At 41.4% G+C, this 19,607-nt stretch overlaps 1 protein-coding gene across 1 annotated transcript; it reads right to left on the reverse strand.

The window, feature by feature from the left end:
* Positions 1-6,453: 6,453 nt before the first annotated feature.
* Positions 6,454-13,736, reverse strand: LOC121688941 (fish-egg lectin-like). The gene is made up of 6 exons (XM_042068858.1): positions 13,573-13,736; positions 13,141-13,265; positions 8,437-8,648; positions 8,216-8,343; positions 7,858-8,075; positions 6,454-6,466 (listed from the first exon to the last, which is right to left on the reverse strand). Exons 1-5 carry the CDS (start codon positions 13,734-13,736, stop codon positions 7,931-7,933), a joined length of 774 nt encoding a protein of 257 aa, XP_041924792.1. The 3' UTR covers positions 6,454-6,466; positions 7,858-7,930.
* Between the last annotated feature and the right edge of the window lie 5,871 nt (positions 13,737-19,607).

Genomic DNA, 19,607 nt, shown 5'->3' on the forward strand with positions numbered 1-19,607 from the left:
AACATGTTCTGCAGTGTATGTGTGTGTGTGTGTGTGGCGAGTTCCGTGACTATATTGAGGGCAGAGAGTACTTCTGCTGGAGTGTCAGCTTCTTTGTCCTCTGTGTGTGTGTCAGTGTGTGTGTGTGTGTCAGTGTGTGTGTGTGTGTCAGTGTGTGTGTGTGTTTGTTTGTGTGTGTGTGCGTGTGTTTGAGTGTGTGTGTGTGAGTTTGTGTATGTGTGTTTGTTTGCGTGTGTGTGTGTGTGTGTGTGTGTGTGTGTGTGTGTGTTTAAGTGTGTGTTTGAATGTGTTTGCTTGCGTGTGTGTGTTTACGTGTGTTTGAGTGTGTGTGTGCATGTGTGTCTGTGTGTCCTTTCAATACATCTCACCTGTAAAGGAAATGGAATGTGTGTGTGTTCATGTATCAGAGTGCCCTCTGCATTTGTGTGTCAGAAGATAAAGTACCTATCTCTCTGTTACTCTGCCCTGTGTCTGAGTTTTACCTGTGTGTGTGTGTGTGTGTGTGTGTGTGTTTGTGTGTGTGCTGTCTCTCTTTTGCTGCTGGCAAACTGAAGCAGGCCAAGTAAGGCAGATTGGGGTCAAATGCCATGGCAACCCCAGCACTCATCCACCCCAGAAGCTCCAGACAGGCCAGGGCATACTCACACGCACATTCACACACACACACACCCTCCACACACACACACAATCTTTCTCTCTCTCTCTCTCTCTCTCCCTCGCGCACTCTCTATCACACAGACACACACGTACTGTAAACACACACACACACACATACACAATCTTTCTCTCTCTCGCACTCTCTATCACACAGACAGACATGCAAACACACACACACACACACCCACACCTCACACATCTCACACAAACAGACATACATGCAACAACAGGTGCTCTCTACTGCCATGTTAACATTTTATGACGCAGATTTGCGAGTAACAGAGCAGTGTCAGGCCCCCTGTACTGGTAAGAGTCATGACAGCTGCCATAGTAGTGATGTTTGATGGTTTGACAGAGTTTTAGTCAAGGAATAATGGCATCTAATGCTGTGACATTTCAGGTAACATGATATTGGAGCATCACAGAACATCAGCTGTGACAGCCAGAGGTATGATTAAGGCATGTGTTATGACATGTTTATGACCGTGTGTGTGTGTCGGTGTCGGTGTGAGCATGCGTGCGCACACGCATGTGTGTGTGTGTGTGTATGTATGGAGGGTGTGTGCGTGTGTTGTTTGTTAGGGCATGTGTTATAACATGTTGATGACTTGTAACCTCATGAAAAAAGGCTCATGTAAACATGTTTGCAATTGGTTAAGTTAATTCTTGGTCTGTTGTCTGGCGTTGATATGGAAGAACTGTGGCATGTTCACAGCCTTATATTACCTATAATTTGCTTTGGGCAATGAAAATATTCCCTTTGAAAGATTAGTGATACCTTTGTAAAGTGAAGCGGTCCACATTGGTAATTTCCAATAAAAGCACTGGCGCTTACTCGAGGTTGCATCATGGAGGAGTGAGCTGAGCCTGTAGCCTGAGGATGCTGGGTAATAATTCTATTTTTCTGCCTTTCTGCTCCTCTGATTCTCCAGCTTCATGCTTTTTTGTCTGAAATAAAAGAGCCACAGAATGAACAAGCCAACAGGGGAGAGAGGGAGAGTAAGAGAGAGATGGAAAAGAGAGAGAAGTGAATAGAGAGAGAGAGAATTATTAGAGAAAGAGGAAGATGACGAGAGGAGAAGTGCAGAGAAGGTCATGGGAATCATTAGAAGATTTATAACAGCATGATCACAGGCAGAAAAGGAGCAGATGAAGGGATAGAGAGAAACAGTGAGAGAGAAGGAGAAAGAGAGAGAAGAGTAAAAAAAATAAGAAAACAGTAGCAAACTGGACTAGAGAGAGAAAGAAAGAGAGAGAGGAGAGAAATAGAGAAAGGGAGAAGTATCAACGTCTTCCTCCAGGTGACGCTGTCCCTTCACCTGGGTGCCCAGCCGCTTCAGGTGAAGATCACATACTGCATGGTGGAGCGGCAGAGGTCAAAAGGCATTCATAAACCCACAGCAGATCTGAACATACACACACACACACACACACACACACACATACACACATACATATAATATGCACACATATATACTGTACACACACACAGTCATGCCCTGCTCTAGGGGTTACAGAACACGAACAAAAACATTTTTGACATGTCAGGAAGCAAAAATTACCATAAAGGATAAATTGAAAGTATATATTTAGTTATTTTAGTTATAAAATAAAGTAATAGCAAAAAGAAGAATGAATCAGAACTAAGGCTGTAAAACAGTCCAAAGAAAGTCCAAACAAAAGGCCTTAAATGAGTTGTAAAAGTCCAACTTCAGAAAATAAAAGTCCTGCCACATTTGCTCCAACCATTCACTAAATCAGCTGAATCTAATAAGTGCAACTCCTCAGCCAGGTAGATGAGATAATTGATGATATCACCTGTGTTAAGTTGTTATGACTCTCTGGGTCATTTCTGTGTGTTCCTTGTGTCTGTTCTCTCGTTGTGTGTCTGCTAGGCTGATTGGTGCAGCTGATTGGTGTGGTGATCCAATTGGACACCACGTCCACCTGCCCCTTTAAAAGTGTCTGGCTGACGTCTTACGGGAGTTCTCGCTGTTGCTTGCTTTGCGGATCACTTTTCGTTGGCTCCACTGCTCCCGCACTCCGTGGCCACTAGGGTCAGCCTCGGGGCATTGCCTGTGCAACCACTGTCGATTTTCCACTCCCTGGGGTGAGAGACCAGGAGAGAGTGCCTGGCTACAGAGGCCTACGTTTAGGCCTTGTTTTTTATTTAAACTATTTTTCTATTAATAAATACACGTTAATGTTACGTTTCGTTGTCTGCCCGTTTCTCACAATTCAAATACTTTGTCATGTCCCACAAGCCCTAGACCAGGATATAACAAAGTGCACAGGTAGAAACAATACATGGTTGGACTTTTAGTTTTTGAAGCCGGACTTTTACACCTCTGCTTAAAAGCAGGCCCTAGTCTCCCACTCTGAGAGCGTGCAGGAGCGACGGTAACAACATTGTCCAGAGCGCGTGGCTTTCGCTGAGCAGTGGAGCAGAATGTACAGTAGCATGGCGTGACAGTGACCAAAGTGCGTGTTCTCCCAGCGGGTCATAATAAGACCCTTTTAAAGAGTGGAGCCCCAATTTGACCCTTCGCTAAGTCCTGCCCATCGGACCCAGATGAGCCAATGGCTCTGCAGTAGCTCCGCACAGGCTGACACACTCCGAGAGAGAGAGAGAGAGAGAGAGAGAGAGAGAGAGATATTGTTCTACACTACACTGTCCCAAGCTAAAGCTAAAGCAGCAGTTTGTTTACAGCCATTGTGTTTTAGTTTACACAAAAGGAGGATTCAACAAGCACCAAACCCAGCAACCCTGCAGCAGCAGCAGGAGGAGCAGCGGGAGGAGGAGAAATAGGAAGAGCAGGACCTGCAGGAGGAGCAGCAGCAGCGGTACGAGGAGGAGCAGTAGCAGCAGAGGAGGAGCAGAAGGAGGAGGAAGAACAGCAGCAGCAACAGACGGAGGAGCAGCAGTAGCAAGAGTATAGCAACAGAAGAAGGAGCAGCAGCAGGGGGAGCAGCAGCAGCTGCAGGAGAGAAAGCTTCTTCCTTTTCCATTTACTGTATGGGGCTCTGCAGATGTTTTGATATTTGCAGAGGAAAAAGCCTGCCTCCTATGAAGAAGTCACGCGCCCCATTATTCAGTAGGAATCATAAATCCTGAATCTCTGAGATCTTTACTTGGACCAACTTATTCTCTATAACAGTGGTTCTCAACCTTTTTTTTAGTGATGTACCCCTGTAAAATATTTCAGCCAAGTACCCCCTAACCAGCGCAAAAATTTTTTAGTTGAGAAACACCAGTGTCAAATTTATTAAACTTTGGAACTGATACATGGAACACATACAAAATTCCAACATTTGGAAAAAAAACTATTTTGAACATTTTAAATTTTAACAATCCATGACTAAATGTATTGCAAATGATTGTATATGTTGCAAATGATATGTATATTTTAAAATCTCACATACCCCCTGGAGTGCCTTCACGTACCCCCATTTGAAAACCACTGCTCTATAAGACCATTAAACCACTTGCACTGACACCATACGATGAAACCAAACATTGTTGTGCCCAATACAACCCAACACTTTAGCATCTGCGATTGCATTTCTGCCTTAGCTATGACCTCGGGGTGCGAAAGCAAACATGGGAGAGTGGAGACATGGATGGTGGAACCAATGATAGTGTAGACATGATAGTGGAACCATGATAGTGGAGACATGGATGGTGGAACCAATGATAGTGTAGACATGATAGTGGAACCATGATAGTGGAGACATGGATGGTGGAACCAATGATAGTGGAACCATGATAGTGGAACCATGATAGTGTAGACATGATAGTGGAACCATGATAGTGGAGACATGGGAGAGTGGAGATATGATATATCAATTACCGCCCGTCCCCTATTTCCGCCCTCTTATGTGTATTTCATTTCTATACAAACCAAGACGGTGGATTCCTAAAGAAATGCAAGCACCCACACCATAAGTGTATCTAAATTAGCTATGTACCAAAAATGACATTTTACCATGACTCGAAGAGCTGTGAACAGTGTTGTAAGGCTGTGTGTACAAATCCGTTTGGAGCTCCAGTGGAATTTTGATTTGCGACGAAAATTCTCAGTCTAACCGTTGATGTGCCATGTGAAAAGGTTAAAATGGGCACCTACAGTACCAGCCCAGATCTAAACTCAGAGCGTGGTAAACAAAATCGGATATTTCAGGCAGTAAAAGCCCCGGTAAGAACCAAACCAGATTTTGTTAAAATCTACACACCTATGGCTACTGAAAAATGTAAGGTTCATTTATCAAATGTTATTTTGAAGTATTAAAAAACATTGTTGTTTTAGAATTTTCGAACGAAAGGGGCGGTAATTGGTGCTTTTACGATAGTGGAGACATGATAGCAGAGACATGGAACAGTGGAGCATGATAATGGAGCAATGAAAATGGAGACATGATAGTGGAGACATGATAATGGAGACATGGGAGACAGAACATGAATGAGGAAACCAAACCAGGTCTTGCCAAATGCAACTCTTTCCATTTTTTGTATTATTATTTTATAAATGCATACAGTGCTTAGTCAGTTCACTTCATAATTCGGTAACACTTTACTTGACGGGTGAGTTCATAACACATTCATAGCAGCTGTCATAAACTGCACATAAAGCATTCACGACTGTTTCATGAGACATGACTCAACATTCATACCAAACCTTTCATGAATGTGGAGGACAGAACAGGGACAACTTGTCAAAATAAAAGTCCATCAATTGCAAAGCAGCATCGCGGTAAACTAGCCTACATTCAGCTGACCCGTATTTGTGTAACCTGGATAGCATTAATTTAATCTCTCCAGCCTTTGTAAATATTTCATGAATATCTTATGAAGTCTACATCGAGTGTCACTTTACTATACAAGTTATGAAGTATTCGTAATCACTGAGTTTAACACTGGGAGGTAAACTAGCCTACATTCAGCTGACCTGTATTTGTGTAACCTGGAACGTTTGGACATTCCCAGTAGCAAAAGATGGGAAATCATCTGCAAAGGTTACATCATAAAACAAATACATTTTTATGAAACAAAAAATATTTGCTTGACCATGTTCTGTCTTTTTGGCACTGGAGTAGCCCATTGACTCAGATGTGACGTGATCAGGTAAGAGGTTTGGAACAAAAACGGCAATGCTGCTTTGCGATTGTTGCACTTTTATTTTGACAAGTTGTCGTCGTTCTGTCTTCCACATTCATGAAAGGTTTGGTATGAATGTTGATTCATGTCTCATGAAACAGTCATGAATGCTTTATGTGCAGTTTATGATAGCTGCTATGAATGTGTTAGGAACTCACCCGTCAAGTAAAGTGTTACCCATAATTCAAATGCATGAAGTTGCATTGCTCACATTTAAATGTACATTCATTCATTTAGCAGACAACTTTATCCAGAAGGGATACAAGGGAATTGAACCCACACATTTTCAGGCTACTGCATGCTAGCCCAGCTCCTTAGCTTGTATGCTACCACTGCCCCACTGCAAGTCAGTGTACACATGTGCAGTGAGAACCATGAAATGAAAATGAAATTTGAATGAAATGATTTATGACAGTCTATTATAGTAGAATGATGAATGATAACCTTTCCAAATGAACAGCTATTTTCTTTTCAATTCCCATTGAAATGAATGGTGAAATCTTCATGATTTTAACATTGTATCCTGTCAATTTTCATTGCTGCTGTCTCTCTACAGCTCCCTTTGCCTGTCTGCATCCCTGTTATAGTAATATTTGACCTACAGTACCCTCCAGAATAATTGGCAACTTTGATAAAGTTGACTAAAAAAATTATCTTTTGGTGATTTTTTACTGTAATCTCCAACCTTAAAAATCCAACCTTAAAGGGATATTCCACCATTTGGGGAATTACACTCATTACCCACCTCCCCTTGAGTTAAACAATTGATTTTTACCTTTCTCCAGTTCATCCAGCTGTTCTCTGAGTCTGGCAATACCAGTTTTAGCTCCAGCCTAGCATAGATCATTGAATCTGATTAGACCATTTGCTTCTCGCCTGCTAGCATCACGTTTACGTAAAAGTGACTAAGATTTCCGGTAATTTTCCTGTTTAAACTTGTCTCCTCTCAAGTTAGAAAGTGTAATAAGATCAACGGAAAATGGAACATGGCGATTTTCTAGGCTGATTTGACATAGAACTGTACTCTCATTCCAGCGTAATAATCTGCTGCAGCTCAACCTTGTTGCTGGAAGTTATAGCCTACGGGACTATTTTCAGGTGCTGCATGATATCATTGTGCTGCTGCGCCCATGGTACGTCCGCAACATTCCTTGATTATTATGCCGGAATGAGAGTAGTTCCATGTCAAATCAGCCAAGAAAAGTGCCACGTCTCACAGGAACAGGAACATGAGGATCAGGGGTGAAGTGGTAAACTAGGAATTCTGTGATAATGGTAAGGTGGACTGTGCCATATGCGTAGTGTACATATTGTGAATGTTGATAATATAGTGTGATTTTTGAATGTTAAAAGTTGCTATTGGTGAATAAACTCTTTTGAGAGGTGGTTAAACTCTAATAAGACGTGGATAAATTCTATTTCTGAAATTTCAGAGGTGGATAAACTGTGTTTACTGCTTTAGGTGAGTTCTGGCCAAGGGATGTTTTACTGTATATTGGTCATTTTTCATTTGCACAATGCTGTAAAAGCCTTTGTTTTCTTCATACAGTCACAATGTCTGTCAACAGACAAAACTTTTAAACATACCCACTGTCATGCAATCAACCCTCTCCACACACAATAATGTGTAACTTTGTATGTTTGAAATAGAAAATAATGCTTTATATATAACTACTTACAGAGTAAAGTGTAACAAGACAAAACAAACTTCACATAAACAATCAGGACTTGTAATTGCATTGACAGTTTCATTGGTATAAATACTTTTTTGAGACATAAACCAAGCATTTTGAGCAAGATACATGCTTTTGCAGGTTATCTACAATGCGGTACAGTTTGCATTAATTGTTTTGAGAAATGCGCTAACTGTTGTGCAAATGTTAATACTGATTCGAAAAATGCACCAAAGCAACTGAGAAAAACTGTGATGAAGTTGAGTTTGAGCAAGCAGGTCTGATCTGAAAAATGTGCCAAAGTGACAGAAATAAACTGTAGCGTCTATATGACTGTCCACCCTTCTTTGGAAATTGATGCCAGTATGTTACGGGCTGCAGTAATGAATAAGTAATGAAGCTGCAGGGTTCATGTAGCAGGGCTGCCTCTCAAGAAGAGCATTGCTCAGACTGTGCAGTCGAAGATGTTGTCATTCTTCCGGATGATCCAGAGATGACCCGTATCGTAGGACACATGCTTCACATCACCGCTGTAGAGGGGAATCTGGGTCCAGCCTTGACCCTCTGGGTGACAGTCAGATGTGACATCCCTGTAATGAATTTGACCACATGATGAAATATTTTAGAGTTGAAGGGAAATAATTTATCATAATTATGGAATTATGAATAAATACTTAGTGGCTTTAAAACCCCCAGCACCCTCCATACAGACAAGCTTGTAAAGACAAATCTGCGGTACACATTTCCTATAGAATTCACTCCATAGACAGAGCAGTCACCTCCCACCTCAATCATAGACAAGGATCCTGCAATGTGCTGCCAGCCACCGACTCCCTGACAATGAGTGGAATTCACCTTCTAGAGGATCCAACAAAGGTGGATGAGAAAAATCAATTACATTTATTTATTTTGCTTATTGACCATTCCCCAAACTGCCCCGTCCAGCCTTACCTTCCTCATAAAGATTTGATCCTTACTGCTAACACCCCAGCAGCTATAAGGGCCACAGCTGTAGTACTTTAATTTGCCCCCGAGGCTGACCCAGTCTACAGGACTGTTTGCTCCAATGTAGCCAATCGTGCTGTCCATTGGAAGACAGAAGGGGACATGATTGGCTCCTGACACAAACTGGTCTCCACCAGCATCAATCTGCTTCAAGAGTCCTGAGGCTGTATTCACAAAGCCTTTTATCTTACCACTAGGAGTACTCCTAAAGCCCTCCTTACACTGACAGACTTTGGAAAGATTTGCAAAGATTTGGAAAAGATTTTTGAAAGACTACAGTTTCAGACCCTCTCACATCTAAAGACAAGTAGTAGAGTTTTAAGTCACAGACTATGATTTTGCAATGACTATGGATCTTGCAGGGTCACTATTTACAAGACTACAACTAGATTCCTTTAAATGATTACCCATCGTGCAATAGATAAACAGGAACTGAAATGATGCCTACTAAACTCAAAGTCGTATTTTCGTGTTTCTGCAGCATTGTTTCATGCGTGACATCCCTAACCGATATAGAGTTGTTCTGTTACGTGGAAAAGCCGACTAAATATGTATAAGAAATGACAAATATTATAAGAATAACAAATAATCATATAGGCTACAGCTGTCGCCTACTTTGCCCCTTCCTGTTTGGTGTTGGAGAGAGGTGACTATTGGTTTTTATAGTTCACGTCACCGTTTGCATGAGCTACGACTAGAAAGACTTGCGATAATATCAAACATGTTTGATATTGTCGTAACGGCAAAACTAGAAAAGGACTGACTCCGACTGACTTAAAACCGCTAAGATTGGCACCTTACACTTAAAGGAGAATTCCGGTGTGATATTGACCTAAAGTGTATTGAAACATGATACCGAGTGTGAACGTATGTCTCATAGCCCATCTCGACTTGTCCCCTGCACTCCAAAATCTGGCGCTAGTTAGCCGATGCTACCAACAACTTTTTCAGTAGTGGTGCTTCGGCATCGGGCTAGCCATGCAAATAAATCACTGTTTTACACCCATTTACGAGGCTCAATGTATCTCCACACTTCATTGGTAGACTTCCTAGGGCCCTGACATTTGAAACGAGACATTGAGAACTTTGAAAAAGCACTGGTAGTTTACTTACAAGACGATTTATACAGACAGTATCTTCACGAAGTTTAACGTTTGCAGCCATCTTGAATTTAGTCACGATAAGTCGAGCAACGAGTAAGAATTAACAGGTATGATAAGGGATCAGATTCCAAAAATAATTCAGTGGAAATGCATGGATTCCAGTTTCTTCCAGTAGCAGCAACTGGAATCCATGCATTTCCACTGAATTATTTTTGGAATCTGATCCCTTATCATAGCTGTTCATAAACAATTACAGGCCCATATCCAATCTACCTTTTATTGGCAAAATTATTGAAAAAGTAGTCTTTAATCAATTAACCACCTTCCTAACATCAAATGGGTATTTTGATTACTTTCAGTCTGGTTTTCGGGCAAATCACAGCACTGAAACAGCTCTCATTAAAGTTTCCAATGACATACGCCTCAACACAGATTCAGGTAAAACATCAGTCCTAGTGCTACTGGACCTTAGTGCAGCATTTGACACTGTTGATCACAATATTTTACTACACAGACTAGAACACTGGGTTGGATTTACAGGCATAGTTATCAGCTGGCTAAAATCATATCTACAAGAAAGGAGCTTCTTTGTTGCCATCGGAAACTGTACCTCAACACCAACGTCCTTGACCTGTGGTGTTCCCCAGGGGTCGATCTTGGGGCCACTATTATTCAACCTCTATATGCTCCCACTTGGACAAATCATTCAAAATAATTTGATTTCATATCATAGCTATGCAGATGACACACAAATTTACTTAGCTCTATCACCAAACAACTATGGTCCTCTTGAATCTATGTGTCAGTGTATAGAACAAATCAACACCTGGATGTCTCAAAATTTTCTTCAGCTGAACAAAGAAAAAACTGAAGTAATTATATTTGGTAAAAATGAGGAAAGACTTAGGGTTGCCACTCTCCTTGACACAAAAGGGTTGAAGGCAAAGGATACTGTTAAAAACCTTGGTGTATTAATTGACAGTGATCTAAATTTCAACAGCCACATGAAAGCGATAACTAAATCAGCTTTTTACCACCTCAAAAATATTGTCAAACTCAGAGGGCTGATGTCAAAACATGACTTAGAAAAACTCATTCATGCATTTATCTCCAGCAGGGTTGATTACTGCAATGGACTGTTCACAGGCCTTCCTAAAAAGACTATTAAACAGCTTCAGGTGATACAAAATGCAGCAGCTAGGACTCTAACAAAAACTAAAAGAACTGACCACATTACTCCAATTCTTAAGTCCTTGCACTGGCTTCCAGTAAGTCACAGAATTGACTTTAAAGCACTATTGCTTGTTTATAAATCAGTAAATGGAGCAGGACCTAAATACTTGTCAGATATGCTTCAGCAGTACACACCTTCTCGTCCTCTCAGGTCCCAGGTGAAAAACCTGCTAGTAAAACCTACAGTTAGAACTAAACATGGTGAAGCAGCTTTTAGCTGCTATGCGGCTCAGCTGTGGAACCAACTTTCGGATGACATTAAAAAGGCCCCAACTGTAGCCAGTTTTAAATCTAGACTTAAGACCAAACTGTTCTCAGACGCTTTCTGCTAACTGTGCCGAGTTACAAATTCTGAATCTGCCTCGATAATTATTCTACTTTGTCTTTTATTACTTTTTTTTACTACTTTTGCCTTTGTTTTTGCTTACTAATTATTCTTTATTTTTAAATGATTTTACCTTGTGTTTTATGTTTTCTTTTTATTATGATCTTTACCTTTTAACTATTCTTTGACTATATTGCCCTTCTATGCTTTTATTTGTTATTATCGTTTGGTTTTGTTTATGTAAAGCACATTGAATGACCTCTGTGTATGAAATGTGCTATATAAATAAACTTGACTTGACTTGACTTGACTTGACTTACTCGTTGCTCGACTTATCGTGACTAAATTCAAGATGGCTGCAAACGCTAAACTTCGTGAAGATACTGTCTGTATAAATCGTCTTGTAAGTAAACTACCAGTGCTTTTTCAAAGTTCTCAATGTCTCGTTTTAAATGTCAGGGCCCTCGGAAGTCTACCAATGAAGTGTGGAGATACATTGAGCCTCGTAAATGGGTGTAAAACAGTGATTTATTTGCATGGCTAGCCCGATGCCGAAGCACCACTATTGAAAAAGATGTTGGTAGCATCGGCTAACTAGCGCCAGATTTTGGAGTGCAGGGGACAAGCCGAGATGGGCTATGAGACATACGTTCACACTCGGTATCATGTTTCGATACACTTTAGGTCAATATCACACCGGAATTCTCCTTTAACGATCTAATTGACGGGAGCGCACCGCGATTCCAGTACAACTCCCATGATTTCTGTCCGACTTTGGAAATTTAGACGCCGACTGTGAAAACAGACCAAAATCGTACAATGTAAGGCCGCCATAAATCACACTAAAAGATTTTAGCTAGGAGTTTTCTCCTAAAAGTTATTCACAAAGCCTCTCAGACTACTCTTAATAAGGAAAAATGACAACTCCTAAACTAAGAGTGAATCTTCGTTGCTATGGTTGACGTCATTACTCATGCATGAGCTTGATCGAAGTAACCACTTTCATTGGCTGATAATTATAGCGCGGGAATGATACCAAAAAAACTCCCCTACGACGATGAGTCTTTGCTGGTGTGCGCTACACAAAAAGCTACCGCGAAGGATGGAAGATTATGAATAAATAGCCTACATGAATAAAGAGTAAGACAAAGTAATGAAATAATGAAATACAATGGATTGATGCAATATCTTTGCAACATGTAATTAATTTGTATGAAGACATGTAGCTACGTTTGTGAATGGGAGAAACAATTTACATTGTTACATTTACAACGTTACATTTAGTTTACATGTTGGCAATGAATGGTTTAGGTTGTTGTTGGTGGCGTTATTGCATCCCTTAGTTACAATGCACAATTATTCCCTCGTGGTTGAGAGCTGTAGCCGCATGTGCATTTCAAAACATCGCGACGTGAAATGCCACAAAAAGTGGCTTAGGATTGTTTGTGAATAGGTCTTTTTTGAGTTAGGAGTCCTCTCGACTTTTTTTACGCTGTCCCAGACTTATAGGTGCTACTTTTAGGTCTAAAATGCTTCGTGAATTACTTTTAGAGAAAAGAAATAGGAGTCCTAAAGTTAGGAGTGACACGCCCATTATTTTTAGGAGTTGCTCCTAAATTCGCCAGTTAGGAGCTACTTTTAGCCTTAAAATTCTTTGTGAATACGGCCCCTGGTCCACAACAAAAACATATAGGAATCACACCACAGTGAATTTGGAGAATTTGACATTTACAAAGTATATGAGATTAGAATTACAGATTGCATATCAAACACAATGTTGTATGTACTATATAAACATAAACATACATGAATTGTACAGCCTTTAGACATAATCAATATTAAACACAGATTAGCATTCTTATGAAATCATACAGAAACACACTGAGGTAATAGTCATATTGTGTTTAACTGTCTTTAAAATGGCTGCATGCAACACTTTGATTGTTACCCCACCATTCAATATATTATCAATGGTGAAGTTTATCTTATCAGGTACTTGCATCCACTTGGTTGCAACCAATTTGTAGATGTTGTTTGCACTGCTAACTCCCCAGATTCCTGCTGGGCCCACAGTGATATGCTTCAATTTGCCTGAGATGTGTTCATGTCGAAAAATAATTCAGTGGAAATGCATGGATTCCAGTTGCTTCCAGTAGCAGCAACTGGAATCCATGCTTAGCTGCGGCTCTCCTGAATTCGATAAGGCTGAAATCCACCTGTTCGGGGCTGCCACTAGCTGTCCTGCTAGCCTTGGTGGGAGAACGGCATCCTCCTTGTCGCCCTCATTCTCACAGAGGAGTCGTGTGAGCGTCTAATCGTCTTCGTCCTCCTCCTCTCCACCCAGCCCTTCGTCCAGCAGCTGGTTGTCGAACAAATTGGGCAGGGGAGAGTCAATATCCACGAAGTCGCCCCAGGAGCCACCCTGTAAGGCAGAAGCGGAGGGCCTCGACTCGCTCAGTAGGGTAGTCGAGGGGCACGGTTGTTCTTTGACGTAGATGCCACTCGAAGGCGTCTCTCCAAGATCCACTGCAGTGGATACGGACGTCCAGGTTGGCTAAGGACTGCTGGGCATGCCTCTCCCCCATGCAGGCGATGCACATGGGATGGGGGTCCTTTCCGGAGATCTTAAAGCCACAATTGGAGGGGCAGGATCGGGGTGCTGTGGACCCAGTGCGTGCCTTCGGAAGGGTTAGTAGCAGAGCTATACTAGCTATAGCTCGCGACATGTTCTCTTCAAAGTTTGCCTTGACGCGTGAACAGAATTAACTGTAAGAGAAATCCCTGCGTTCAACGACAAGCCTAGACGGTCGTCTGTGAATGAAGAGCAGAGATTTTTGGTGCAAAGGTAGTCTTGACATAACCTGACTCTCACCAGATGAATTTCGTTCCGCCTAGCTCCACTCATCCATGTTTAAAAGAGGTTTTTTTACTGTATCTTTGTCATATATCTCTGCTTCTTTCTTCGCTGGCAAGGTGGGGGCTATCAGCTATCTGCTTAATCACAACAAGTTCCCCCTGGTTAAATGTACTACCAAGCAGGCTACAGCGCCCATACCATGAAAGGGTTCAAGCACCCATGGGGACCCAGGTTCAAATCCGACCTGTGGTCGTGTCCTGTCTAAATAAATGCATAAAAAGCCCCAAAAAAATATACTTAAAAAAATGTACTACCAGACCTCCAACATGTTGCAATCCTATTACATGCCCCGAAGTCTTACGCCTAAAGCCGCAAAGCTGATGATTAAGTGCATGGGCATTGAAGCAAAATGTATTTCAGAATTATTATCAGCAGTTTTCCTTAACTGGTGGGCTGTAGAACCGTTCTGAATGGTTCGCGGAGCTAAAAAAAAAAATGTAATACTAATAACCCATAATAAAATGTGTGTTTATGTGTGTGTGCTCACATGTATGTGTTGATGTAAGAGAATTGACACATGCTTGATGTGTTGATATGAGTGAAGCATAGTTATGGGGGGCCCAATCACTGTACCTTTTCAGTCGCCAGAAAGCAGCCCACAGTGTGTGTTTGCTTGTGTTGTGTGTGTGGGTCATGGTGTGTGTGTGTGAGTGCTTTTGTGCATGTCCATGCCTGTGTCTGTGTCTTTATGTGTGTAGGTGTGTTTATGTGTGTGTTTGTGTGCGTGTGTGTGTGTGCAATCCTTTGCTCAACTCCACCATCTACAGGCCAATTGGTGTAGAGTCACTACACATAAATTAATTAATTGTATTGCCCCCCATGAACGGAACCAGAGACTTTCTAATGTGGAGACACAGCACTCAAAAAATACTCCATAGAAATGCATGGGGCTAGTTTGTCACGCCAATATGGCCGTTGTCTACACATATCCCACCCCTTCCTCGGCAAAACGTCGACATGTAAATACATTGAGCCAATCATTTGGTGTGATGTGAATACATTGAGCCAATCATATGGTGTGTTGTGAAGACATCGTGCCAATCATGTGTTGTGATCTCGCCGCTGGAGCAAGATTGGTGTCGTGAAGCCTTGCGCACGCGCAGTTCGACCCAAAGACTGTGCCCGATGAGTGCCCATAAAACGTTGGTATATGGCCGCCGAGTGGAGGGACTTGCCTAAAAGGACTTTGACGGAACTCAGCAGGCATTCAGAGGCTCTCATAGTGATCTTACACGTCAAATTTTATGCAGTTCTGAACACGTCAGCCAAAGATACCTGCAAGTAGGGGCAGCCGTGGCCCACTGGTTAGCACTCTGGACTTGAAACCGGAGGGTTGAAGCCCCGACCAGTGGGCTGTGGCTGAAGTGCCCTTGAGCAAGGCACCTAACCCCTCACTGCTCCCCGAGCGCCGCCGTTGTGTGCTTCACCTCACTGTGTGTACACTGTGTGCTGTTTGTGTTTCACTAATTCACCGATTGGGTTAAATGCAGAGACCAAATTTCCCTCACGGGATCAAAAAAGTATATTACATTACATTACATTTAGCAGACACTTCTTGACCAAAGTGACTTACATATGTCAGCTATATTACAAGGGATCACATTGTCCCTGGAGCAACTTGGGGTTAAGTGCCTTGCTCAAGGGCACAACGGTGGAAGCTGGGAATTGAACCGACAACTTGTCAGGCTACTGGACGCTAGCCCAGCTCCTTAACCGCTACACTACCACCGCCCAGATCAGTCACATGGGTGTGATGGGAGGGGCCTGGCAGTCTGCTGGGCAAACACACCAGCAAATAGATAGCATAAAACTGCAAGTAGGCCTAGCGAGATACACTCAAAATGCAGTATGGATCAAAACGGCAGTTATATACCAGTTTTGATACTTAGAGTAGAGTTTCCGCTAGAAAAAAATGGTGCCGGTCAAAGTGACCGGCAGAGGTTTCGTTTTCCGGACATTTTGATGATATGCCGGTCAAATATCCTATTATCCCTTCTTAATTAGTCAAATTGAGGAAAACTGGAGACAGGCTATGTAGCTTAAAGAATGACATAATCAGGCTGTATACAATGCAACATGTTCATTAGCCTAACTTAAAGGAATTATCCGGAGTAAAATACACTTTAGATCAATTTACAGATGATTGGGAGTACATACGTTGAGTTGACATCAAAATCATGTCATTCGGTTGTGTTTTGAGAAAGTTCGATGTTACCGTTTTTAGTCAAAACTCGTTAGCCTGGAAGTGACCAGGGCAAGTAATTTCGCCGCTACAAAACGCTATTTTTATACCTCTTCTACAGTTCCAAACAACATTACACTTACGTGGTAGTGAGTAGAGGGTCCCTAAAGCCAAACCGAAGTATCCCGAGGTCTTTATGTGGTCGGATAGAGAATCCAGAATGAATTTCATCAAGCCAGTACCTTTCCGGAAATGTTGCTGCTGCAGCTGGCGTCTTTAGGGGAAAGTCCATAGGAGTCGATTGCCGAGTGTGGAGTAATACGCTCTGGAAATTCACAATTTCGTCGCTGTTTTTAAAAAAAAAAAAAACATAGTCCAGTCCATACAACTTCATTTCGATTTCGAAAGAAATACTGGTCTCAACTTCCAATGTCACTGATTCCGACAGATACGCCCGACACTTCTGCTTTTTATCTGGTGGTGGTGGAGTTGACTAGCCTGACGAGCCAGACCCACATTAAAATGTAGGGTCTGGGCACTCACCGTTCGCAGTGCTCAGTCCGAGGGGCAGGATAATCAGTTGTCTTTCAAATTCCCTCTGCACGCAATAGGACAGTGGCAGCGCTATGAGTCCCATGCGTTTCCCACCAGCAGAGCTAGTTGGCTAGTTCAAACGTTTGCCAACTTAATAAAAGCTTAACTCGTGTCACACTGTTCGCTAGCAGCAACATCCATCTTATTTGTTTTCAAGTAGCAGGGAATTCAAGCCAAACCGTTGCAACTCTGCCATCAATCATTATGTTAAGCCCACCTTAAGCCCACCACGACTCTATACACGATTTCATTGGCCTGATTAAGTTTCGATTTCTGGAGCTCACAAGCCAACGGAGAGTTGCTAGACTAGCCCTGGCAGCAAATGTAATTTGCTTCCGCTAGGGGCGCGTCTAGATTTCTAGGCTACTATAGTGAGTGAACGAGTGAACATTTCAAACACAAATAAATGTTCTCTCAGCAGGTCCTCTCTTACATTACAGCGGTTCAAAGTGCTGATATGTTCACGGTGAATTAAAAAATCAGCTCTCGGACACCAACCAATTTGAACTTCATTCCTCTGCTGCCATAAACTGTTAGTTACACATTCAGTACAGTATACTGTCAACACTGAAACCTAACCTTGGTGGCTTCTGTTCCCACTGAAAGAATAGGTAAGGTGTGCTTAATAACAAGAGGGCATATTGTGTTATGGGCGTGATTGAAACTCCTTTATGCAGGAAAGATCAACAAGAAAACAAACATACTCTCTGGAGAAGAGAGGGTGGGTGCGAAGGGGAGATGCTCTCCACAGGGACATGTGTAATAGCCCGACGGGTATGAAGGACACAGTGTTATGGCACATGATTGAATGGCCCTGGAGAGCCAAAACTGGAACTGCCTATTTAACTACACAACTTACTTGTCTCACACAGGCAGGATTTTTTTTGGCTGAGCATGGTGGGCATAGCTTAATGTACAGTAACACACTTTGGGTGCTTTTGGTGCAATTTGTTGTTGTTGTTGTTGTTAATGTTATACAAATCATATGATGAACAGACTGACTTCACTTACAGTTTTTTACAATTGTTTACACACATTTTCAAAACTCTGTGTCTATTTTTCAAAACTCCACACACAAAACCCACAATTGCTCACACAAAATGCAAAATGCCTCAAATCTCCAGCAAAAAACACATCTTTAAAGCAAACATCACATCTTTAAAGCAAACATTCGCCTCACATTACAAACACTTTTGTCATAATATGACATTTTGGATACATCATGTACACACTGTTGCTCAAAACCTAAAGCTCTTCTGTCTTAGGCTTTCTATATGTATTTCCATACAAGAGTGAAAGTTACGGTATCAACAAAGATAAGTTGAAATACACAGTAAAAATGCAAGCAATATTGAAACCAAAAATAGTGATTTTTCCAACTAGTGATTTTTCCTGTTGCGAATACAGTATTTTACAGCAAACAAGAAAACAAGACCACCAGATGTACATGGAGTTTTGAAAACACTGATTTTGTTTTTTTCCAAAGACAAGTGTGTGTGTGTGTGTGTGTGTATGTGGGAGGGGGGGGTGTACAGTATGTATTCATAGGCCTATAAACCATTTCAACTGCAGAAACAAACAATTCTACAGTAAGCGTTCCTAAGGCATTTCTGGAGGCACAGAAAAATGTATTGAGCTAATGGTACTGTAACATGGGGACAAACAAAAATTAAGTAAAAAGACAAATTTTACATAAAGTCAACTTTTTGTAGAACATTACTGTAAGCTAAAGTCCGATTACTGTCATTTTCAAAGTATCTGCATTGGTTCTGAATATTTCAACCGGAAATCCTCTAGGAGCAGATTGAAAGGGTCCATACCTATATAGAGAGTATATCTATTCATAGACCTATACTAAGGCAATGATTGGATGGTGTTCAGTAAATGAAATAGTGTTTGCACATGTGAAGAGAAAGAGTGAAGCACTGGTGATTTAGTGTGGCATTTTGATGGGTTGTGTTTGAAGAACGAAATCAAGTTACTTCCTGTTAGATTTTTGTGTATTAGGTAGAAAATTGTGTGTGGTGTTTTGCAAAATGTGTTTAAGCCAGTTAAACAATCCCATGGGTTTACAGAAAAAGAGATATTTTTTCTGAAAAAAAAAAAAACATTACATGTGGTTGCTTTTTCACTGTTAACAGGTCTGATACTCATGACTGCCAAACAAATTTCCACGAGATCAGCTCTTCCTCTCTGCAATCATGGATGTATGCAGCCCTGGGCACACTCTCAATCAGCCTGTCGCATAACAGTGTGACCTGACATCTTCATATATGCATACACAAAACATGGTCTGGCACAAACGTGTTTGTACAAGAAAATGAAAGTAATCCTTGGGTAATTGCCCACTAGAATGAGAAAGCTGCTTTTACACAAGTATTCAGTCTGAGAAATCTCTTTGTATCAGGCTTCAACAGCACCCAACAATCATATAACACTGGGTGTTTTATAAAAGTTCATCAGAGGTCAAAGGTGCTTTCATTTTTACATTACATTCAGAATACAGTATACACTGCAGAATCTAGGCATCAAAATCTGATACACTTCCAATAGAAATGGAAAAGATAATGGACAATGGTGTTAATATATCCAATGTAGCTTACAAACAGCAGTCCGTCACACACAGAATGGGCTTTTGCTCACCTTTAATCAACATGGAAGAGTGAGAAGTATTATGATTTCATAATACTTCTCAATCACTTCAGAATTATAAATCAACTATTATGATTTAAAAAGTAAAAAATCCCTTTGCACAGCCAAGTG

This window comes from Alosa sapidissima, chromosome 17, assembly GCF_018492685.1.
Source record: "Alosa sapidissima isolate fAloSap1 chromosome 17, fAloSap1.pri, whole genome shotgun sequence".
NCBI classification, from domain to species: Eukaryota; Metazoa; Chordata; class Actinopteri; order Clupeiformes; family Clupeidae; genus Alosa; species Alosa sapidissima.